This window comes from Leishmania infantum, chromosome 22, assembly GCF_000002875.2.
Source record: "Leishmania infantum JPCM5 genome chromosome 22".
NCBI classification, from domain to species: domain Eukaryota; phylum Euglenozoa; class Kinetoplastea; order Trypanosomatida; family Trypanosomatidae; genus Leishmania; species Leishmania infantum.
This window is the reverse complement of record NC_009406.2, coordinates 161,563-184,758: the sequence shown is the minus strand read 5'-3', so window position 1 is coordinate 184,758 and position 23,196 is coordinate 161,563. Positions and strand designations below refer to the sequence as shown.

The 23,196-nt window shown below is 60.7% G+C and overlaps 7 protein-coding genes across 7 annotated transcripts; all 7 read left to right on the top strand.

Moving 5' to 3' along the window:
* Positions 1-305: 305 nt before the first annotated feature.
* LINJ_22_0380 (conserved hypothetical protein) lies at positions 306-1,862 on the top strand (the record flags this gene model as incomplete). The annotated part of the gene is made up of 1 exon (XM_001465532.2): positions 306-1,862. The coding sequence occupies one exon, from the start codon at positions 306-308 to the stop codon at positions 1,860-1,862; it is 1,557 nt and encodes a 518-aa protein (XP_001465569.2).
* Positions 1,863-3,660: 1,798 nt separating this feature from the next.
* LINJ_22_0370 (putative protein kinase) lies at positions 3,661-6,195 on the top strand (the record flags this gene model as incomplete). Its single annotated transcript, XM_001465531.1, has 1 exon — positions 3,661-6,195. The coding sequence occupies one exon, from the start codon at positions 3,661-3,663 to the stop codon at positions 6,193-6,195; it is 2,535 nt and encodes an 844-aa protein (XP_001465568.1).
* A 3,645-nt stretch (positions 6,196-9,840) lies between these two features.
* On the top strand, positions 9,841-11,175 carry LINJ_22_0360 (conserved hypothetical protein; the record flags this gene model as incomplete). Its single annotated transcript, XM_001465530.1, has 1 exon — positions 9,841-11,175. One exon carries the CDS (start codon positions 9,841-9,843, stop codon positions 11,173-11,175), a length of 1,335 nt encoding a protein of 444 aa, XP_001465567.1.
* A 911-nt stretch (positions 11,176-12,086) lies between these two features.
* Positions 12,087-13,334, top strand: LINJ_22_0350 (conserved hypothetical protein; the record flags this gene model as incomplete). The annotated part of the gene is made up of 1 exon (XM_001465529.1): positions 12,087-13,334. The coding sequence occupies one exon, from the start codon at positions 12,087-12,089 to the stop codon at positions 13,332-13,334; it is 1,248 nt and encodes a 415-aa protein (XP_001465566.1).
* Positions 13,335-15,002: 1,668 nt separating this feature from the next.
* On the top strand, positions 15,003-15,461 carry LINJ_22_0340 (putative 40S ribosomal protein S15; the record flags this gene model as incomplete). Its single annotated transcript, XM_001465528.1, has 1 exon — positions 15,003-15,461. One exon carries the CDS (start codon positions 15,003-15,005, stop codon positions 15,459-15,461), a length of 459 nt encoding a protein of 152 aa, XP_001465565.1.
* Positions 15,462-16,234: 773 nt separating this feature from the next.
* Positions 16,235-17,104, top strand: LINJ_22_0330 (conserved hypothetical protein; the record flags this gene model as incomplete). Its single annotated transcript, XM_001465527.1, has 1 exon — positions 16,235-17,104. One exon carries the CDS (start codon positions 16,235-16,237, stop codon positions 17,102-17,104), a length of 870 nt encoding a protein of 289 aa, XP_001465564.1.
* A 2,249-nt stretch (positions 17,105-19,353) lies between these two features.
* On the top strand, positions 19,354-23,031 carry LINJ_22_0320 (conserved hypothetical protein; the record flags this gene model as incomplete). Its single annotated transcript, XM_001465526.2, has 1 exon — positions 19,354-23,031. One exon carries the CDS (start codon positions 19,354-19,356, stop codon positions 23,029-23,031), a length of 3,678 nt encoding a protein of 1,225 aa, XP_001465563.2.
* Between the last annotated feature and the right edge of the window lie 165 nt (positions 23,032-23,196).

The window sequence follows — 23,196 nt, the reverse complement described above, 5'->3', positions numbered from 1 at the left end:
GTCCGAACCTTCTGTCTCTCGTGCTTGTACGCCCGCCCGCGCCCCCTCACGGTGTTGGTCCACATGGCTGGCGGACGCGTTCACAGAGTACGTGAGCCCATACATACAGATACCCACCCACAGCGATTGGGTCTTGTGGACACGGCGAACCCAGGCCCTCCCTCCCTCCCTCCCGCTCGTTCTGCCCCTTCCGTGGTGCATGTGCCTGTTGGAGGCAGGCCTAAGGCATTAACACGTTGTTTTGGGCGTCATCTGTACGGTCGTGCTTCATTTTTTTTCCGGTGGCAGCCGAAACTCGTCAGAATATGGAGGAGGAAGACTCCATTCTGGGCCTGGTGCCCGCCTCGCTCCCCGTTCACGCGGACAGCGAGGATTCAGTCGTCGCGAGCGGCTACGTGGGGGGTGGGCCCGGTAGTCCGGCGGCTGCAGGCGCGGACACTGATGACGGTAGTAGCTGGACCTTCGAGCACGTCCTTCGCGCAACCATCGCGGACGCAGAGGAGAACGACAACAACGACGCTGAGGCAGGGCGAAGTGGCGGCGACGAAGAGGACGACGGCAGCGACGTCGCTGACAACGATGAGGAGCAGGTGGAGGATGCGGTAGATTTTCGCGACGGCGGCGCGCCCTCTGGTGCGGAAGGTCACGGCGGAGCGTCTGCCGGTGCAGCGGAGGGCGGCCACGCGGATGACGTGATGCTGCTGAGCATCGGGGATAAGAAGGCGGCAAAGCGGTTGGGTAAGAGGCTGTACAAGCGGTGGAAGAAACTGCACAAGGCCTCCCAGTCGAAGAAGGACAGGCACAAGAGCAGCAAGAAGGCCGGCTCTCAAAAGTCGAAGGGCAAGGAGAAGGCCTTCAAGCACAAGAAGGCAAGCGGCAGCCGCAAGAAGACGGGCACCAAGGCGCGCAGGGACGACCACGACGACGACGGTGGTGAAGGGAGCATGTTCCTGAGCATGGCGGACGGCGCGGATGATGTGGATGGCGAGCTCGGGCTGGTGCCGGCGGCCGATCTCTCCGACGCGGCGGCCGCCATCGAGGCGCGTTTGAAGAAGGCTGCCCTGCGCGAGTCCAAGATGCGGACCGAAAAGGCGGTCAAAAAGGCGGCGCAGCGCAAGACGAGTTCTGCGGAGCTCGCCGCCATTGCCAAGGAGCTGGTCGCTGCGATGGCGAAGGCTCGACAGCTGGACGAAGACATCATTAGCGGCCGCAACACCTTCCCCGGCGCCTTCCCGCTCAACCGCGTCGCTCTCAAGAGCATTGTGCAGGCTCGGTGCCGGCAGGGGTACATAGTGGGTCCGCTCGTCGAGGCGGGCATCCTGCAGGAGCTGAGCTACTGGCTCTACGATGTCGACCGCGCTGATCCAGCGCCGTACGAGCTGCGCACAGCAGCGCTCGATATCCTGGTCTCTTTACCGATGGAAGGCAGCATTGCTGCGACGGAGGACCTCACTGCGTTCATGGGTGTGAGCCGCGAGCACCTCATCAAGACAGACCTAGGCCGCGCCCTGAACGCGCTTCGCCGCTACAACGAAGAGACGATCGACAACAAGGGCAAGTGCGTGCAGCTACTGACCACTTTCAGTCGCGTGATCAGCGGCGCGTCGGACAAGGACCAGATGGATGAGCACAAAAGCAAGGCTGTGTGGAAGTGCCAGCGCGACCCGACGGTGGCCTCGCCATTTGAGGTGCTAGAGACGTGCTCAGAGGCCTTCCAGAAGTCGTTCATGAAGCCCGACCCGCGCGACCCGACATCTTACAACGGCGTGCTACCATGGAGGCCGCCGGCGGCAACCATAACAAACGTCTCAGGTAAGCTGGGCGACTACATCGAGAAGGCCAACATTAACCCGCGACGATGAAACTGTGGGTATGCGACAAGAGCCGCTACCCCTTCCCCCCCTGAAGCCGTGCGGTCTCCCCCTCCTCACCCTCTGTGGTCTATTCACTGTGGAGTTTGGACAGAGTGCGTCAGCCCCCTCCTCCCCGGTCACCTTCCAGCCACTGCCGGCGCTTACCTCATCCCCCCTCTACCTGGTGCCGCTTCAGCATCTTGAATGGAATGGTGATGTCATCGTTGGTTTGCTGCTTTTTTTTTTTCGCTGTATTGGGCCCCTCGAGACACAGGTGGGGGGATGAGGGGGTGGGCTTGCACAAGGTGGGTGCTGTCGCGTATCCGATCTCGCATTTGCCTTCCTTTGCGTTACGCACGCGCGCTCTCGTCTGTGGGCCTGTGGGTCGCGCACCTTCGAGCATGCCGGCAGGACGTCGGCAGTGAGCTCGATTCTGGTTCCGCTCTCTCCTCGTCGCGGTTCGTTCGCTTGCGTTTCTCTATTGTTCTGGTACGCGCGCTCGCTATATATATATGTGTGTATTTCTTCTCTTGATTTCTCTCTGGGCACTTTCTTTCCATGCTTGAGCGACTTGAGTGTGCCTATGCGAGACTCACGTACAGGCGAAAGGACACGCATAAAAGGCCTCACAGGAGGGCGTGCGGCTGCCCACGTCGTGCCGAACGAGTGGGAAGAGTGGGACGGAGAACAGAAGGGCTGAGGGAGCCGCGCGTGATCGAGATTGCACGGCAGTAGAAGCAGTGGAGAGGCGGGGGAGGAGAGGGGGAGAGGAAGGGAGGGAGGGGGAGCGAAGACGTCACGTCTCTCTTCCTCTCCCTTCCTTCCTTTTCCCCCCTCCTCCCCCGCCTTGCCTCGCCTCGCCACGCCCCCACTCCCTCTCTTTTTGTGTCGTCTTCTCCGTCTTTCCCCTCTCCCCTTAAACAACGATTGAGGCCGTGTTGGGGATGACATATCATATCCCGCACTTCGCTCTCCTCCCTCTCAGCGATGTCGTTACATCGGAAAACAAGAACAACTTGACAAACTTGCAGGGAAGTAATCTGCTACCTTCGCGCACTCCTAGAGTGTCGCCATGCCTATGCCCCCTTCCCCACCCTGTTTTGCATCCTCTACGCCGTCGTCGTATGATCTCGAGCAGGATAGCTTCACACCGGTCCCTCTTTTGGCCGTGTTGGCTGCGATGTGGGCCACCCACACGTGGCGTTCGCGCGGGCCACCGTACCGCTCTTTCGCCTCGTTGTTTTCGTCTTCTTTCTGCACGCATATTCTCCTCCGTCCTCCTCCCCCCTGCCTTCTCTACACCTTGTCTGCATCGGACTCTGCCATCCTTCGCTTTCGTTCCTCCCTCCTTTGCGCTTTCTACTCGTGTATCTCGCGCGACCACACTCCCACCTTTTCAATCTGCGGGCTTTCGTGCACACCTGCCTCGTATACGCACGAACGTACATACATGCAACTACCACCGCTGCCGCACCCTGGCCACGTGTATCTGCACCACAAAGTCGTTGGCGGTTGAAGTACCACTGCTCTGGCCGGCGTGCTGCGCGAACAGCGAAGGAGCGTGTCTCTGTACAGGAAAAAGGTGTGAGCACGGCAAAAAGAAAGCCCTGCATCTCCCTTCATCTCCATTTTCTCGACGCGGGTACACAACACGCTCATGATCCCGTAACTGTGCATCATCACCATTTTGACTGATTTCGTGTTTTCGTGTTGTCGTTTTGTTATTATTATCTTCTCTCCCCCACCCCAACTCACTCGCTCACGTGTTCACCCACTCGCTCACCCACCCATTTGCTCTGGGTCGTGCATGGGCGCGTGCGTGTGCGTGCACGTCTTTCGCTTACTTCTCTGTTCACGCTTCTTTCTATTTGCTGTCCCCTCCTCGAGCCCCGCTCCTCCTTCTCGTGTTTCTTGCCCTTCATCGCAGAAGGCTTTCCTGCGCGCGCGTGTGTGTGTGCCTCGGCGAGCGTCTCGGTGCGGCAGCGGGTCTTCGCGCCATCGGGCCCCTGTCGCTCGTATACGCACTTTCACACGAATAGCACACTCACCAAAGGCGCTATCCAAGTACTGCCCCTTCACCCCTCTTTCTACGTCTTCCTGCTTCTCGCGTTTTGCGTTCTTCCGCCCCCCCTTCCCCCTTCCCACACTTCAGGTGATGTCAGAGAAGTCAGTGCGGTCTCGACGGCCCTTGTCGGTCTCTCGCGCCTCTGCGCGTGCATCAGCCGCATCTCGCCCGCAACTGCATAGGACCGTGAGCAGCGACGGTGCATCCCCGTCTCAGGCAACGGCCCCCATGTACAGGCCGCTGCGCTACGTGGGCCGTGGCAGCTTCGGTGTCGTTCTTCTCGCCGAGGAGGTGCATACAGGTGTCAAAGTTGCCATCAAGCGTGTTCACTATGACGCCCGCCTGCATAACCGCGAGGTGGCGATCTTGAACTCCGTTCTCGTCGACAACCCGCGGCACCAGCAGCCATCGCACACTGTTGTCGACAGCAATGACGCGTCGCGACTCCCCGGTGGCGCGGCAAGGGCCTCGTCTACGTCCTTCCTGTCAGCATCGTCGTCCTCGCACACCGTGGAGGACGTGCACCTGTGGCCTGGCACACACCATCCGAACATCGTCGAACTGCTTGACTTCTATGTCACCTACGACACCGCCTCATCAGAGCAAGCGCTGGGGCCGGACATGGTCGGCGTCGGGGGTGCCAGTGCGGGCTTTGAGTCCCTGCCATCGCACCACCCAGCAGCGCATCGGTACCCCTTGAGCGGTGGCAGCGGCGCCGCTTCCACGAATGCCCCGCCGGTTTCAGCTCCCCTGGCGGCGTTTGCATATCTCGAGATGGTGATGAGCTACTTACCGATGGACCTGTGCTATGTGAAGAAGTACTATTTTCGGTTTCACGACATGCCCACTATGGTCACATCCAGCTCGCCATCTCCCCTCGCTTCGCCGGAGCAGGCAGCGGCAGAGCTGTTGTCCGGCGAGCTGCCGGAAGGCACGGCAGACCGCCCCCCGGCGTCACCCAAGCACGCCGGGACCGGCTGCAACGGTAGCAACAGCAGCCGCCACAGCAGCACCGGCGGCAGCGGTGGTGATGCTTTCAACCACCTTCCCCTGCGCTGGGTGAAGGTGGTGCTGTTCCAGCTGGCCCGGGCGTTGGCGTTCATGCATGTGCGCCATGTCTGCCACCGTGATTTGAAGCCTGCCAACGTCCTTGTCGACCCTGACACCGGCCGCGTGCAGGTCTGCGACTTTGGCAGTGCAAAGCAGATAGCGCGACCTGCAGAGGAGAAGAACGTGTCGTATATCTGCTCCCGCTACTACCGAGCTCCTGAGCTACTTTTCGGTGCGCTGCACTATGGTTGCGCCGTTGACATGTGGTCGTTTGGCTGCATCGCCGCGGAGCTCTTGCGCGAGTCGGGCAAGCCCCTCTTCCGTGGCTGCACCTCGATCGATCAAATGGCGGAGCTGTTTAAGGTGCTGGGGGCGCCGTCGAAACGGGAGATGTACGCCATGAACCCCCAGTGTGCAGAGGCGCTGCTGCGCACCCGCGCCATGCACCGCCACCAGAGCCTCGACACCGATCCTCATTCTGGCAGCGGCGGCGGGGTGCGGCAGGATCGATCCTGCGGCCTGGAACTTGAGGTGGACTACCAGGCGGAGGAGGAGGACGACGTCGAGTTGCGTGGCGGCGCGCAGCAGGGCGGATATGACGTCGATGGTCATGGAGACTTTCTGCGCGACGCGCTAGACGATGGCATCTCGTCTCAGGCCTCGGCATCGCCTGGTATGGCGACGGCATCGCCACCGTCGTCCTGCACCAAAGACCCTCGGGATTACAAGACGGCGTTCTCTGCGCCACCGTCAACTGCAGCCACGGCCACGCTGGATGACGTGGCACCTACGCCGTTTGAGGAGTACTACGATGTTCTGAAGGTGCACGCGATACCGTGGCGAAGGCTCTTCCCCGCTGACACACCTACGGAGGCGGTGGCGCTTGTTGCGTCGTTGCTGTGCTACGCACCTGACAAGCGGCTCACTGCGGCGGAGCTGGTTGAACACCCCTTCTTTGACGACCTCTTCAGCGCTGCAGATGCTCAACTGGGAGCAGTAGGCCGCGATACTGCAACTGCCATGGCAAGTGGAACGACAAATTCCCCCAGCGAAGATGACGGGGTTGCGTCTGCGGCGCTGCGGCTGCCGAATGGCCGCCTCATGCCATTGTCTATGTTCCAGGTCACGGAGGTAGAGCGAGGCCTGTACACAGACGCCTTCCTCACGCGCATGGCGCGACAGGCGGAGCTGGTGGCTGCGGCCATGAAGCAAGACGAATACCCATGATGCTTGTTTTGGTTTCACTTGTTTGCTTTGGTTTCTTTTCTTCTGGTTAGTGGGGGCATCTGCGAAAGGCGGCGAAGTGATCTGCCCACACACACACGCACACGAAGGAAATCTACATGCCTCTTCCTTTTTTTTTAGGGTTTGTTGTGTTCGTTGGCTGACCACGTTCTCCGCATGCGCCGTTGTACATTTTATCCACGCTGCTGCCGCTTCCGCTGCCTCGTCCTCTCGATGTTGATACACACTCAGAGCGAAAGAGGGATGCGTTTGCAGCGTCGTGTCTTTCCCTCTGCATGAAGTTGAGCGAGTGTGTCTGATGGAGTATCCGCGGGAGAGCATCGATGGTGCACGGCGCGCCATGTTTCTCTCCCCCCACTTCTGTTTTCTTCCGTGAAGCCTGACTCCTCCTGTGCACCTCACTGATCGTGTGTCTCCACCCACCCACAAGCACCTTCCTTTTGCTTTACTTGGTTGTCATCATCCTGTTCCCGCCCTTTTTATCTTTGTGCGTGTGTGTGTGTGCGTGTTTTCTTTTTTTTTCTTGTTCTCCTTTAACTGGTTATTGTGGTGCCATCTCGTTTTCCTTTTTTGTGCGTGATTTCACGTCTCTTCTTCGCTACGAAAACACCCCGGCGACAGCTACGTTTCATTTCCTTTACATCCCCTCCCTGCCCTCTCCCCCGGACCGTCTCACCCTTCCGCCTCCGTGCTGTGGCCTGCCGTCATATCTGCTGCTGCAGTCACCGCCATCACCGCAACCAAAAGCACACACGGCAAACCCGCAAGGGAGCCACCAGTGGAAAGTCAAGCACCGCAACCGCAACAGCCACACACGGATATACACAGACATACAAGGGGAAAAAAGAGGTACACGAATACGAACGAAATAAAAACGTGTCTTGGGCTGCCACACACACGCACACATTTACAGAAAACATGCACATGCATATATATATATATATCTGTATGTACGTAAATACATATATGTATATATACATATGTATACATCTCGGTTGCTGTTGTTGTTTCTTCTGTTCCCGTTGCGTTGTGTGCGGGCCCATTTTTTTTTTTTGCGCTGCTCTCTCTCTCTCTCGTTTTTTTTCTTTGTGTGTGTGTGTGCCGTTCCTTGGCCTTCCTTCCTTCTGAGTGGCGTATACGGCGGTGTGCACGTGCGCTGCCACGGGCATTTGTGTGAATGTGTCTATGCACATCGTTTTCCTGACCTGTTCCTCTTCTTCGATTTTGTTCCTAACTCCTTTTCGTCTTACTTTTAAAATTATGATGCCCCTCATGACGGGAAGCGGGCGTGCCTCAGCGCGTGGCAGCGCAGGATCGAGTGCACCCTCTCCCCATCCCCTGCGAATGCTGCACCACCTCTGGCGGTGACAGGGGCCCGGTGACTAGGACGTGGGGAGGTCAGAGCGAGTCGTCGTCGCGGATGCCGGCGGCCAGGTCTTGGATGGCGCTGCTTCGGAGCGACCCGCGACAGTGAGCACGTTTGCATGACCCATACGATGCTTGCGAGCTGTCAGCGTGGCTTGCGCGCATCCGCCCTCCCTCCTCCGGCCCTCGCACTGCCTACTGGTGCGGTGAGCCTGAGGAGCCACCGTGAGGGCGACGCACAATACGACGACCGGCATGATGGGTGCGGCGGTGGGGCGACCTGCGAGGCGGCGCGTGGTGGGTGGGGAGCTCTGAGGCAGAGGGCATGCCCTCAGATGACTGGGTGGGCGCATTGCTGTGACGTGTGTCTAGCGCTGCGTCGCACCACGCGGATGTGGGCCTGCGACAGGGCCTGGGGGTGCGGAAGGTAGAGTGGAGTTTAACTCATGTCGTGCGGTAGAGAAGGGATGTAGTGACGGAAAAAGACTACGAAGCTTCCAAGTAGAAAGCGGTGAACATTCTCTCCTGTTATTGTGCCTCGGCGTCGATCGCTCTCTCTCGCGCTCTCGGTGTCTGCCCGGATGTATATTGAGTGCGTCTGTGCATGTGTGTGGGTGGCTCTCGATGTATACGGGGAGTGACGTACGCACGCAAAAAAAAAACGAAACACATTTCTCTCCGCCGACGACAACATTCTCGAGCGGGCGCACACACACGCACACGAGGGACAAGCAATCAAGATGGACTGAGATAGGCTACCGGTGTCGTGGGCTCTTCCCCCCTCTTCTTTTTCTCCTTTTCTCTGGTTCTTTCATGTTCGCAAGCGCAGAAGCAACGCCACGGGCGCATCCGGTGGTTTGCCGACCCTTCGCACGGCGAGCCTCACAAGGAGAGAGAGAGACAACGACGAAGTGAGGCATGCGCACTTGCTAGCGAGTCATGGTGCACGTGCAAGGGAAACTAAAATTGAAACCCGAGCAAAGAGAAAAGTCTCTCTTCCGTGAGGTCCGACGTGCTTCCCTCCCTCGTCCCACCTTGACGCGCCCTATCCACTCTCTGGCAATGTCTTTCGCCAAATAAAAAGTGGCAGATCGCGCGTACGGCTCGCGCTCTTCCCGCCTACCCGCCCTCGCGGCCTTTCGGTGGGCTCATGGCACTTTGTGTAGCGATCTATCAGTGCGTTTCCGCTTCTCACTGTGAGCCGTCTCGCATCCTCTATCGCTGCCTTTCTCCTACACCCTGCCCTTCCCTCCACCGCCCTTACCGCTTTTCGACCCTTTACTTCGGCATGGCTCACTGTACGGCTGAAAGCTGGTCGCTCGTCACATTGGAGGTACAACACGCACGCAGGGAACGATACGAAATAAAGGGCGTGCTTCCGTGTGTTAGGCCTTGCATTGTTGTTGTTCGGACCACTTTTTGACGGGTGAACTTGTGTGTTTGTGTGGGTAGGTGTGCGCGCACGTTGGTAGCCAAGATCGTTTTGCTGAGTTCCTAGGCTGATCTTTTCGTCGTTGTCTTTCCTGCATCCTATCCTCCTCCTCCTGGCGCGCTTTCTCAGTTTCGTCTGTCAGGCGGTGAGGCGGCGAGCGCCACTGAAACACGGCTGAAAAGAAAGCGAGCTGCATGCAAGCGCCGTGGGGGGGGGGTGGACGCAGAGACCGCCAACACGCACGGTCTACACGGGGAGCCATACGGTTGCTCGCTGACGGTGTCCGATTTGGCGCCTCTCCATATTCTCTCTCTCGCGCTCGCATCCCCTTGTTGTGTTGGTGCGTGCGTGCAGGCTCTTTTTTTTCAAGCATGTACCGTCGTCTCTCGCGCGTCGCCTCGTCGCAGGCGGAAAGTCGTCCCCGCACCGTTGCGTCTGCAGCGGGCTGGGCGCCGACGCAGTCCTTCAGCACCGCCCATCCCCCACGCGGATCATTCAACAGCGGGGCCGTGTCATGGCTTGTCGCGGCCTCGCGCGGCCTACGCATGCACACCTTTGTGATGGGTACCCCAGTCAACCGTGTGCAACGCCGCGGCTACTTCTCGAACGGGCCGCATCATCAAGAGCACTCGGTCAACCTTGACAGCGGTACAGGCAAGGCTACCGATGGTAGTGGTGCATCGGCGGCGTTGTCCTTGTCGTCCGGGGCGTCGTCGCACGCGGCTGTGCAGGCTGGCATTGAGGCTGAACTCCAGGCGCTGCGCAGCAGCTATCTGGAGCCGTACGACGGCGTGTACCGCTTCCTCACGCCATTCAAGAGCACAACCCCGATGGTGATGTTTCTGGGCAACCACAGCTCTGGCAAGTCGACCCTTATCAACTATCTCTCTGGCTGCGAGATCCAGGAGACTGGCGTCGCGCCGACGGACGACGGCTTCACGGTGATCAAGCGCGGAACATACGACATGGACGCTGATGGGCCTAGCGTGGTGAGCAACCCCAAGTACCAGTACCAGTCGCTCCAGCAGTTTGGCATTTCCTTTGTGACGCACTTCAAGATGAAGACGCGCGCAATGCCGGCGACGTCGCAGATTCCGATGGACATGGTGCTCGTCGACACGCCCGGCATGATCGACACACCCGTGCACGCATCCTCGGCCGAGCAGGCGGGGAGCGGTGACCACACCCGCGGCTACGACTTCCTCGCCGTGACGCGGTGGTTTGCGCAGCAAAGCGACGTCATTCTTCTCATGTTTGACCCGGCGAACCCGGGGACCACAGGCGAGACGCTCGACGTGCTCACCAAGTCCCTCACCGGGTACGAGCACAAGTTTTTCTTGGTGCTGAACAAGGTAGATGTCTTTGAGAAGGTGACCGATTTTGCGCGGGCGTACGGGACGCTGTGCTGGAACCTCAGCAAGGTCATGAAGATGAAGGACATCCCGCGCGTGTACACTACTTCAACACCGCTGAAGAAGCTGAACGAGGCGTCCGGCAAGCCGCCAACCGCGACGACGCCCGCCACCAGCACTGTGCCAGCGGCGGAGCTGTCACGCCAACGGAACGAGATTCTCCATGAGATACGCGCTGCTCCGATGCGGCGCATGGACAACCTCATCACTGAGACGGAGGAGAGCGCGCGCAACCTCCTCCTTGCCTGTAGGGTGTCTAAAGTGCTGCGGCAGGATTACCGCCAGCGCGAGGTCTTCGTGTACTGTGCCCTCGGTGCGGCTTGCCTAATTGGACCCGCAACAGCCGTGGCCCTCTCTTCCATCACCATTACCGGTACAGTGCTCGTTGCGCTCGTGTCCGTTGCCGTCGGCAGCGGCGGCCTCGCGGGGGCGCGGATGCACCTGCGCGAGTTTGAGCACCGCTTGTTGCAGTCTTGCGACAACGCGCTTGGCCGCCTCTTCACAACAAAGACACGCACAAAGGACGTGGAGGTGCGCTGGCAGCGCACCGTGAGACCCGAGCTACTGCGCATCGCTGCCGCGTCGCATGAGAAAGGCTCCAGTGGCATCATGGCGCTGCCGTCGTGCTCGGCGCGGGCGTGCCGCGGGATGCAATACGTCATTGACCATGAGGTCCCAGCGCTGCGCCGCAGGGTGAGCGAGTACAAAGAGGACTTCTTCCAAGGGCGCTGCGCCGCAGCGCATCACAAGTGAGCAGGGAGGCGCGCACAAGAGGCCCCAGTGCGCACGCGCATGCGTCCGTGCGCCGCTCTTTGCCTGCCTGCCTGATCGCTACTCACCGCACCTTTGTCCGTTCCTGCGGTGCGCACTCGCGCTCTCAACATCATCGCCCACATTCTCTCCAGCCCCGTTCTCGTTAGCCCCTCACGCCTGTCTGTGCTCTGCACCGCCGCACCGCCGCACCGCAGTGAGCGTGCGGAGAAGGCCGCGGCAGAAGAGTGCTTCGGCAGAGGCAAAGGGAAGGGAGGGGGAGTTTTGTGTGTGTGTGTGTGCGATACTTCACGCCTAAGCACACCAGCGTGCCCAACGACATATTGTGGCTCACTGCAGTGAGCTTGTGAAAGACCGACAGTCGCACAAGGAGGGAGCGGAAAAGACGCAGTACAGTGGCCACTGCCGCTTTAGTCCACACCCACGACGCTACCGTTTTCCATGGCTCAGGCTTCACTTCATGTCCTTGCGGCGGAGTGCGCGCGCCGCCTCTCATTCTCTCCGCCCCACCCCTTGCGTCGCCTATTGTGCCTGTGAAGTGCCACCGACACCTTCTCGTGCCCTCTCCACTCCTCGCCCTCGCCTCAGGGGATCCAAGTGACCGCATTGCCATCCTGCTTCCTCACTCAATCGCATACGAACGCACACCGGCTAGCCCACAGTAACGCGTGCCACGGCAGCTAAAGAGCACCGCATCCATTCTCCTGAGTTTTTTTTTGTTTTGGTCCTCAACTCCGTTGTTGGCCCTCATCGAGCTGCACACGTGTGTGTTTTTCCGGCGGTCGCTCTGAACGCTGCCGCACCTTCCGCCTTTTGTTTTCTCGTCACGTCACAGAGCGGAACCCGAGGACAACGCAGGAACACGACGCTCGCTCACAGCCTCCGCCGCAGTCATGCAGTTTGTGATCAACTCCTCGTCCATTCTTGCGCCGGCGTTGCAGCATGCTCTCGAGAGCGTCTTGAGTGTGCCGGCGCTGTGCATCGAGATGTGTGCCGAGGGTCCCCACCGCGTTACAGTAGATGGGAAGACCTTCCGCGGGCTCCAGCCGTTTCTGCAGGCGCTGCGCCGCACCGCCGTGACACCGGAGCAGAAGGCCTTCCTCGGGGAGGACGAGGAGCAGGTATCGCTGATGAACCAGTGGGTTGGCGCGGCGGCTGTGCTAGACGCCGACGTCGCGCGCGCCGTTGCCGAACCTGCCACCTCGGTTGCCAAGGCTCTCTACAGTGATGTGGAGCGCATTCTTGTGGCGACGTCGAACGCAGCTTCGCACTACCTCACCGGTAGCGAGCGCGCCACAATGGCCGACGTGCTCCTGTACGCCGCCGCCTTCAACCACTCGGCCCACACGGAGGTGCTGCCAACAACCATGAAGTGGGCTGTGCACGCACAGCAGGACGCCTACCTGGCCCCCATTCGCTCGTCGGCTGTGAAGACGGCGGAGAACCATAGCGCTGGCAAGGCTCACGGCGCGACCAGGGCGGAGGTCTCCTACGTTAAGCCGTCCGAGGAGGAGATTTTGCGGCGCCGTGCGGAGAAAGAGAAGGCAAAGGCGGAGAAGGCTGCTGCTGTCGCCGCGGCGAAAGCCTCAGCTAGCCCCAGCGCCCGCGCACCAGAGGGCAAGAAGGCCACTAAGACGCAGCTGGATTCTACGAGCCTGTGCGTGCGTGTAGGGCAGCTGACAAACCTGCGCCGTCACCCTGGCGCCGACCGGCTCTACGTCGAGGACATGGTGCTCGGTGATGAGACACGCACCATTGTGAGCGGGCTGGTGGGGAACTACGTGATCGAGGAGCTGGAGGGCACGCAGTGCCTCGTCGTGTGCAACATGAAGCCAAAGTCACTTATGGGTGTCACTTCGCAGGGGATGGTGCTGTGCGCCAAGAGGGACGCTGAAGTGAAGCTCATCCGCCCTCCGGCGTGCGCCAAGCCAGGCGACCGCATCCTATTCGGCGCCTCGTATGACGCTGCTGTCGCCGCGGCTGCCGCTCCGGAGCCGATATCGGGCAATAAGATGACCGAGGTTCTCTCCCACCTGCACACAAACGCCGACGGCGTCCTTTGCTGGAAGGAGGAGCCTGCGCGGCACCCGAGCGGTGCGGCGGTGGCCATTGCGGACATGGCAAACTGCCCTGTGAGCTGAGGCGCGGCCTCTACCAAAACACGTGGTACTGCGCGACGGACCGACGGGGCGACGGGGACCGGACAGGAGGGCAGGCGGGGGGGGCGCCCGTTTGCGCGTTGCTCTCCATCGAAGACGAATTCCTTTTTTTTTTTCGCTGTTGTCAACACCTCGGCGCTTGTGAGGGCGAAGGGGGAAGACCCTGTTTAGAAGGGCGCAAGATGGACAAGACGGCAACAGCCGTACCCGAAGAGAGAATGCATTTGGCTCTAATGTCGCGATGCCTTCGTGCGTGTGCTTTCCTTTCAGTTTTCGTTATGTCGCGTGCGTGCCCGCTGGTGCTCGCAGCTGTGTCTGTGGATTTCAAGACGGATGCGTTCTGCGTTCGCGTGCACAGGGGCGTTCTTGTAGGCCGCATTGCGCGTTTGTGCACTGATCGACTCACTCACGTGCGCGCCTACGCAGGGAAGGTCGTCTTTCGCACCGCCATTTTTTCTTTGGTGCATCCTCGAGCCAGAGGCCATGCCACGCCTTGCGTCTTTTCCTCTCACTCTGCATGCCCCTCATGACGGGAAGCGGGCGTGCCTCAGCGCGTGACAGCGCAGGATCGAGTGCACCCTCTCCCCATCCCCTGCGAATGCTGCACCACCTCTGGCGGTGACAGGGGCCCGGTGACTAGGACGTGGGGAGGTCAGAGCGAGTCGTCGTCGCGGATGCCGGCGGCCAGGTCTTGGATGGCGCTGCTTCGGAGCGACCCGCGACAGTGAGCACGTTTGCATGACCCATACGATGCTTGCGAGCTGTCAGCGTGGCTTGCGCGCATCCGCCCTCCCTCCTCCGGCCCTCGCACTGCCTACTGGTGCGGTGAGCCTGAGGAGCCACCGTGAGGGCGACGCACAATACGACGACCGGCATGATGGGTGCGGCGGTGGGGCGACCTGCGAGGCGGCGCGTGGTGGGTGGGGAGCTCTGAGGCAGAGGGCATGCCCTCAGATGACTGGGTGGGCGCATTGCTGTGACGTGTGTCTAGCGCTGCGTCGCACCACGCGGATGTGGGCCTGCGACAGGGCCTGGGGGTGCGGAAGGAAGAGTGGGAGGTAGCATAGCGGTCTGACCGACGGTCTATGGCAGGAGGACGCGTATTGGTAAGGCCGAAAAACCAATGTTTTCGGGTTTCGGTCTATCACGATCAGGTTATGGGGTGGCGGTGATTCACTCACAAAGTAATGGTCCGCGCGGTTCTGTGCAGACAGACGTAGATATGGATATGCGCCCCACCGAGGACTTGAAACATATCAGAGCCAACGACAGCATTAACGAAAGCCAAAGAAGGACGCAGTACGGGTGGAACCCTTGCGAGGATGGCAGTAATCCGTGTGTGCTGCTGTATTCCACGGCGCTTCCCGATGCCTCCACCTGCACCTGCCTTCCGCCTTCCACGCAGAGGTGCGGAGATGCAGTGGTCCTTTCTTGTTTTTGAATCCGCTTTCTCTTGACGCGTGCTCCGTCATGCTCGCACACCGCTCCCTCGCTCTTGCGTCCCGTTCTCTGCCGTCCCTGTATAAAAACAACTCCTTCCTCACGCAAACGCACACACACACACACACGCACTGGCTCACACACGACACCCTCTATCCCTTGTGACTGAGGTAGGATCGAGCTCTGCACGGACATCTTTGCCCTCTCAAGATGGCGTCCAACATCACCGCTGAGCGCTACGAGCAGCTCAAGAAGGAGCGCACGTTCCACAAGTTCACGTACCGTGGGCTTGAGATCGACCCCCTGCTTGCGCTGAGCGAGGAGGAGTTCAGGGCGCTGGTGCACGCGCGTGCGCGCCGCAACATGAACCGCCATGTGGACCGCCGCCCGCCCGTGCTGCTGAAGCGCCTGCGCGAGGCGAAGAAGCACGTGAAGGTTGGCGAGAAGCCGAAGGCTGTAAAGACGCACCTGCGCGACGTGGTGATCACACCGGAGATGGTGGGGTCCGTGGTGGCGATCTACAACGGCCACCAGTTCAACGCTGTGGAGATCAAGGGTGAGATGATCGGTCACTACCTCGGCGAGTTCTCGATGAGCTACCGCCCGGTGCTGCACGGTCGCCCTGGCGTGGGTGCCACGCACTCCTCCCGCTTCATCCCGATCAAGTAGGCGGCTCACACGGCTGTCTCTGCTCGTGTGGACCCCTATCATGACCTCTTCGCGACAGCGCACCGCCGTCGTGGGCGTGCCCCGCAGAAAGTCCGTGGCATACCTGCGTGTGGTCGTGTGCGTGTGTGCTCGTCCGGGGACGCTCGGTCTGTGCTCCTCCTTTCGTCTTCCTTCTTTGTATCTTTTCCTTTTGGCTGTCCTCGAAAACACAACAAAACTGAAGAAGGGCCCCCAAGGACACCGGACATCTTCACCGGCGTTCAAGCGCGGAGCAGCCTCACGTGCATCCATGTTCACGTGAGGTAAGCGCATCAGTCGTGGCGGTAGCTGCTGAGACGACATGCGCCTTCCTACCTTGAGTTGGGCCCCTTGTCGCGGCCAGGAATGATGGAGGCGCGTGGGTTTGAGTGGGTGGACGGCAAACGGCAGGAGGCAGTTCGGCGCCTCCAGTGCCTCTCTTCTCCTTGCGTCACCAAGTTTTTATGTGTAAGGGGAAGAGAGAGGGGGCGGGGCGGAAGGTTGATGTGGAGAGTGTACAGCGCACTTGCGCGTCAGCTGTTTGTATCATGAGGCCTCTCTCCGCGTTCTCGTGTGCCGCCTTTACCGTCGTTGCCGTCTCTTCTCAACTTGCTTTTCTTGTTCCTGTCTTTTTTACCAGTCACCGTTCAAGACGGAGCACCACGAACTGGAGGAAGGGCGTGCAGGACGACGGAGCACCTTACAGCATTGCGACGAAGGCTTTATAACGCGTCAACATCGACACACCGGCGGCAATGCCACCAAAAAATGCCGTCAAGAGGAACCAAAAATCGTCGAAGCAGCGCGACAACTTCGACGAGGCCACCATCGACGCCCTGGTCATGGCTATCGAGGGCAAGGCGAAGAAGGGCACCACCAAGTCGCAGCTGAAGCAGAAGGAGGATAAGTCACTGAGTCGCGCGAATGGTCAGGGCTACGTTCTGAGCGAGCAGATGCGCAACGTGCTGCTGGCGCAGATGCAGCAGCCGGCGGCGCAGGAGGAGCAGTACGTGAACGTGCCGGTGCCGTTGACGGGGGAGGAGAGGGGGTGGCAGGAGGTGGCGCCGAACCGGTACATCCGGTATGAGCAGTTTGGCGGCAGCGACGCGGAAATGAACTTTATCGTAAACCTCTTCACCGCGGAGCTGACGGAGCCGTACAGCAGCTTCACGTACCAGTACTTTGTCTTTGGCTGGCCCGACCTCTGCATCACGGCATTCGGCGTAGAGAGTGAGACAACGCCCGATAGTTCGGTCGTCGGCGAGAAGGTCGGCGCCGTAGTGTCGCGCGTGACGCGCAAGGGCGCTGGTATGCCGCTGCGCGGCTACGTGGCGATGTTTGCCGTGGTGCCCAAGTTCCGCGGCTACCGCCTCGGCAGCCGTCTCGTCTCACTCACCGTCGAACTGATGCGCGAAAAGGGCTGTGACGAGGTGTATCTCGAGACGCCGACGTCGAACGTTCGCGCCCTGGGACTCTACCTGAACCTCGGCTTCGCCAAGACAAAGTACCTGCCGCGCTACTACCTTGACCACTCTGACGCCGTGCGTCTGAAGCTGTGGCTGAAGGATGCCGTCCCAAAGTCTGTCCCAGAGACGGCCTCCACGGCTGGTGTGGAGAAGGCGTAGCCGGGACTTTGAGAGCTCGTCTTGAATGAAAGGAGAAGGTGTAGGACTTTCAAGGCAGGAGGATGGGGGGGGTCGTGACGTGCTGCGGCGGGGAGGAGAGGGCTCAGTTGTCGGCGAGGGGGTGGCACGGCCACCCTAGCATTCTCTGCTCTTCATGCTACACTGCCCAACCCTCCCCCCTCGCTCCCACAGCCCGCATCTCCTCTGCCACACTTTCTCTGCTTTTCCCCCGCCACCCCAACGCTTTTCTTCCTATGTCGTCACTAAGCTCCTCATTGCATCACCTAAACACGACTTTCGTGTGCGCACGCCCAAGGCGCGTCCATCCCCATCGTCTGCCGCCTTCATTCCACCATGCAGACAGACACACCCAACACGCACACGCACACGCTTGTGGACATCTGCCGGGGTATGCATGACTGTCGTGCATGTGCATGTGCATGCGCGTGTGTGTGCGTGTGCGTGCGCACGCGGTAGTTGCCGGGGAGCCCTCACAGGCTCGTCCTTCCGTGCGCTGTTCTCTTCCTACTTGTTCTTCGTGTTGTTTGGCTGTGCTAGTCGCCTGTCGTTTAAAGCGTGCCTGTATGTTTAACCGGTGTTGTTACGCAGCGGATGCTGCGGTGGCTACCAAGAGCATGTGCGAGCCCTCCCTGTCCTTTTCTCTGTGCTGCAGTGATGGGTCGCGTGCGTAGAGAGGCGCGGAGGGAGGGAGTGGCCGAGCTGATGGCCTTGCCTCTGGGAGAAGACAGAGAGAGAAGGGAGGGGGAAGAAGTGGGCTGCGGTGGGCCTGGTGGGGCCACACATGATTCTCCTTGGAACCCATCCCTGATGTAGCCAGAGGTGGAGGTGTTCATGCACGCATTTGACTGTTCCTTTTCTTGGCTTTCGTGTTGCCTTCGCTCGAGCGGCTTCCCGTGGCTGCAGCGCGGCGGTGCTGGCACGAAGGAGTTGAGAAGGGGGAGTGGGGCAACGTACCGTTGCGGGCACGCTGTTGTTATCTCTTGCCTCTGTGTGCTCTCGCTCCCTCCCTCCGTTCCTCTGTCTTATTGGTGTTGCTCTGGCACGGCCCCCCTCGTGTCTTCTCTCTTCCATCCCACCCTCCACCCATCCGCACACACACACACACACACACACGGCCTGTTCCCTCTCTCCATTCTACCCCTTTCTGACGTTTTTCTTTTTCGGTTATGATTGTGATGCAACACCATCCTCTAACCCTTTCCCAGAGCGGCCATGGAGAGAATATGTGCGTGTCTGTGTGTGTGTGTGTGTGTGCCACGTCTCTTGCGATATCGGGGTGAGCCGATGACGGCGACGGCAGTGGCGGTGCTCTGTAGAGTCCACGTAAGCACGAACAGGACTACTACGCATAACGCGAAAAAAAAAACAAAAAAACATTGAGCAGGTTCAAGCGCGGGCGTATGCAGCTAATACGTGGTCTCTGTGCTGGAGGCCTGCTGCTGTGCATCCTCAAAGTGGGTACTAGTAATGATGGCGGTGCGGTGGTGGTGGTGGGGACAGAGGTATGGATAGAATGGCGGCCTTCTTTTTAGTTGTTGGCTCCTTCCCACTCGTACAAGCACAAACGGGCGCGGGTGGGAAAGCAGCGCGCAAGGAGGAAGCACACCGCGCCCATGGACGCCTCCGTCTTGTTTGAGTGACGCATGCTTATCCCGTCCGTGTCTCCCTCTCTCTCTCGCCCTTTGCTTTGGCGTGCACCATCGCCGTGGTTGGTCTTCGCTTTTTTTTTGCGTTTCTGACTTCGCGGTTTGCGTGAGGAGAACGCCGGTGATATCTCTCTCTGGCGCGCGCACACGCACATTAGCCGCTGCCGCCGAGGACGACGACGAGCTCCCCAGCCCCACGCCTATTCGCTTTCCAGCAGGCACCTTTTCCGTGCACGGCAGACGGTCTGCATACCTGTACACCGAGAGAAACGTAACGTACACTCATCATCCCCCTCCCACCTCACTGCACGGGGCGCCTCGGGCGTGACTTGGCGCCTCTTTCTCGGCTTCCTTGCGCTGCCCATTCCATCTGGCTTGCACGCTACCTTTCACATGCATTCGCGTTCGTCTCCGCAGGCTCTCCCGGCGCTGTGTCGGCAGCAGCAGCCGTCCTTGGGACGTTCGTACATGCCCCCGGCCTCCCTGGCAAAAAGTACACAGGACAAGACGGAACCGCGAACGGAGGAGAAGACCAGACTCGGCGGCAGCTCTCCGCACGCGGCTGCTGCCGCTTCGCGGGGGATGTACGGTCAGCCGTGGAACACGCCAACGGCATTGCACTCCCTCGTTGAATCCGTGACGCGCGAGTCCAATGAGCCGGCCGCAGCTCGGGCCGGCACTAGCAGAAGTACAGCACCTCGTCCAGCCGAGTCTCGGTCGCTGCCGCTGCCGCTGCCATGCTCCACCACGGCCGCACATGAGAATTCGACCTACGCCGGACGAGTGGTATCTACGGTTGCAACGGCAGCGGCTGCGCCTTCTTCGCTACTCACAAGCACCGGCACACCAGCTCCGCTATCGGAGTCCACGGGTACCACGGCCGCCGTGCGGGCCGAGCGCTTGCGTGAGCTCGAGGACTTCCTCCAGCAGCGCGGTGGACGAGGCACGTCACTGGAGGGCCGGCACAAGGTCATTCAGAAGGCGCTCTCCCTCCTGCCTGCCGTGTATCCGCTCCTCGCCAAGGTGGCGGAGTCGATGCAGCGCTACACCGAGGACGTGACCGCGTCGCTGCGCCGCGCCGCCACGGAGAAGGCAGAAGCGCTGCGGCAGCAGGAGAGAGAGCTGTACGAGCAGTTCGAGACATTTTTCGAAGGGAAGATACGCGAGCTCATGCTGGCGAGGAAGCAGGCAGAGGAGGAGGCAAAGGCGGAGCACGCTGCCGCCTTTGCCCTGCGTCAGGAGCGCGATGCGGAGCTGATGGCGGTGAAGGAGCAGCTGGTGCAGCGCATGAACACTTGCGAGAAGACGGAGGATCAGTTCCGCGACTTCCGTCACCTGATCGCGTCTGTGTTCAATACCAATCAGCAGCTGAACCTCCGCATTGAGCAGCTGGAGGAGGTGCTAGCGCGCCACCGCATCGATCTCCCCCCCGCCAGCGAGGAGATGATGGCGTTCCAGACGTCGTTGGACGGGCAGCGGCCTTTTGTGCCACAGGCCTCGACCGTCGACGGCGACGGCGACGATGACAGCAGCAGCGGCGGCGGTGGGGTGCGTGGCGGTCGCAACAAGTCGCACAAGCTGCCGGTGCAGTTCATGGCCGCTGCCAAGCAGGAGCTGGTGAACTCACGCCTGACGCTGCAGGAGGAACTACTGCACTCGGCCTTCGACGACCACTCCGCCTATCGCATGCGCATTAACGGACTCAAGCAGCAGAATCTGGACCTCAGCTTCACCGTTTCAGAGCTGGAAGAGCAGGTGAGGGACTTGTACACGTACATCCACGAGAAGCGATTTGTGCGGCAGGTGGATGAGCAGGGCAACGAGATTGCCGTGATGACGCCGCGACCGCGCGGGGTGCCGCTGGCTTTGCAAACGGAGCTCGGCATCGATCTTCGCCACTCCACCGCCAACATCCTGTCCGAGCTCTCTACCTTGTCGATCAACATGAAGCACCAGCTCAACTCGGCCCTCCTGCGTGCGCGTCAGCTGCACACGCTGTCAGCGTGGCTCGACGAAGGGAACGAGACCGCTGCCAGCGGTGGCGGGGTCGGCGGCATGCTGGAGCGGGTCTCGGAGGCGGCCGCCATTCCGGTGTTCCCCGTTTCCGCGTGGCCGTCGATTCCGCACTTTCTGCGCACTTTCATCACCCCCGACGTGCCGAACTACTTCTGGACGGAGGCCCAAGCGGCGTGCATCCTTTACAACTTCTTCAAAAGCTACAAGGCGATCCGTCGACGCGCACGTTTTGTGCGGGATAACAAGATGCTCGCCCCACGCGTCTACCAGCTCTTTGAGCACCGTGAGGTGCTGCTGGCGCGACTGGACGCAGGAAAGGAGGATGTGGCGGCGGCGGAGGAAAACACGCCATTCGGCTACGTGGTCACACAGTTCGCCCGTGAGGTGCTTGCGAACCTGTCCCCGCAGAACGCGCAGCCGCATCTGCCGCTCGTGTTGCCGGGCACCGTCGCGCTTCGCTTCCCCAAAACAAGCAGCACACCGTCGCAGAGCAAATCGTTCCAAAGCGGCGACGGCGTGGGTGACGGCATGCACGGCCCCGGATCGCAGCGGACCCCGATAGCCGACGAGCGACTGACGGTGAAGGACTGCCCGTGGAAGGAGGCCGCCCCGATCGTGGAGTTCGAGCTGGCGCGTTTTACGTACAACCTGTGGTACGCGGCGGTGCGCTACCAACCGTCGCAGCCGCTCTGCGAGCTGTTCCTCAAGTTGGTCGATGGCCAAGTGCCCATCGAGACGTTTGATTTAATGGAGACGGTGCTGGGCCGACTGCGGCGGCGCATCGAGGGGCTGGACAGCGAGGGCACTCGCCGATTTGCGTACTCGCGGCTGGTGAAGGCGGTAGTGCGATCTGTATCCGACATGGACGCCAAAGTCGGGCTGCGCGCCGTCCAGGCGGTGGCACAGACCTTCGAGGCGAACCACACGCCGCTGTACGGTGGCACCCTCGGCTCGGTGGCTCTCTTCGCTGATGAGACGTACTGCATGCGTGAATCGCTCACCGCCTCGTTAGAGAAAGGCACGATGCGGGCCGTGGCCAGCTGCACAGCCGACAACACGGCTGCGGGTGTGGCAGCGGCGGAGAAGCAGACGATACGGACGCCGCTTCCGTCGTCCTTGATCACCCACGAGGTGCCACTGCCGACGTCGTTCACAGCTTCCTCGCCACCGTCGATGCTTCCTCCCATAGGGGCCACGTGCATCATACGCTTCTGCCGCCACCTTGTCCACGACACACTCGAAGGCCTCTACACTCGCATCGAAGCCGCGCTGTGCCCGCTGGTGGAGGAAAGCGAGGCGGTGCTTGGCCTCTACCTGCTTCCTCTTCCTCGCGCAAAGGCTGCGCTGGCTGCGCTGGACGAAGTGACGCGTGAAGAGGGCATTCACGCTGCCCTCCTCGGATCGACGGGGACGGGCGACGGCAACTCTCTTGCGCGCGTCACGATTGGTCGCATCTCTGCGGCGGCCCTTGCAGGGACGCAGCTCAGGCCCGAGGCGGCAGATTTGCTTGGCGTACGAGGCTTGACGAGCGACTACATGATCCTGCTAGAGTCGCGCAAGAATGTGCTGAAGGACAAGCGGACGGAGGACCGGCACGTCGTGACACGCATGGTGGACAAGGCGGTGCAGGGGCTGCCGCACTTCAAGACGTCTACCCACTTTCCCTTCCGCGGCAAAAACGCCGCGTGGCTCGGCGAGTCCGGGGGGCCGGATGACGGCGATGAGGAGCCGAGGGCAGACTCGCCGCACGAGGCTGACGCGACTCTCAGCAACGCCGCTTCCGCTACCGGCCGTATGGGTGGCCTCTCCAAAAACAGTGCCGAGAAGAGTGGGAGGCGGACGGCCACGCAAGAGAAGGTGGCAACGCGCCGCAGCGTGCAACCCCCTGTGCAGGGCGGCAGCGAGAACTCCAAAACCAAGGCGCGAAGATCCCCGCAGGTCAAGCACAGCAACAAGGGGAAACGTGGCCAGGCAAGCTCACTCTCGTTCGAAGGAGGCCGCCTTGGCTCAGCGGAGAGCGATGATGCCCTATGGAGCGGCACTGCCAAGGCGCTGCTGGCGGCGTCGGAGGAAGGCAACCTGGTAGAGTGGTACAGCCTCCGGCACGCGCTGCGTCGCGCCTTGCCGACCCTTCCATGGCAAATCTTCCAACCGGACGGGCGGGAGCAGGAAACAACGACGGCCGCGTCAGTTGCCCCGACGCTGCCGCTGCTGGCAGCGTATGAAGAGGAGGCACCACACTAGCGCTTCCTCCTCGGCCATTTTCAAGGTCGTTTCTCGTTTTGATGGCGCCTCATTTTCATCGGGCATGCGCATGCGCGTGCGTGTGACGTTGCATGCGAGCATAACCATGCACAACTCCAGGCAGGCGAGCGCGTTGCCTTGGCACACGATGTATAACTCATCGCC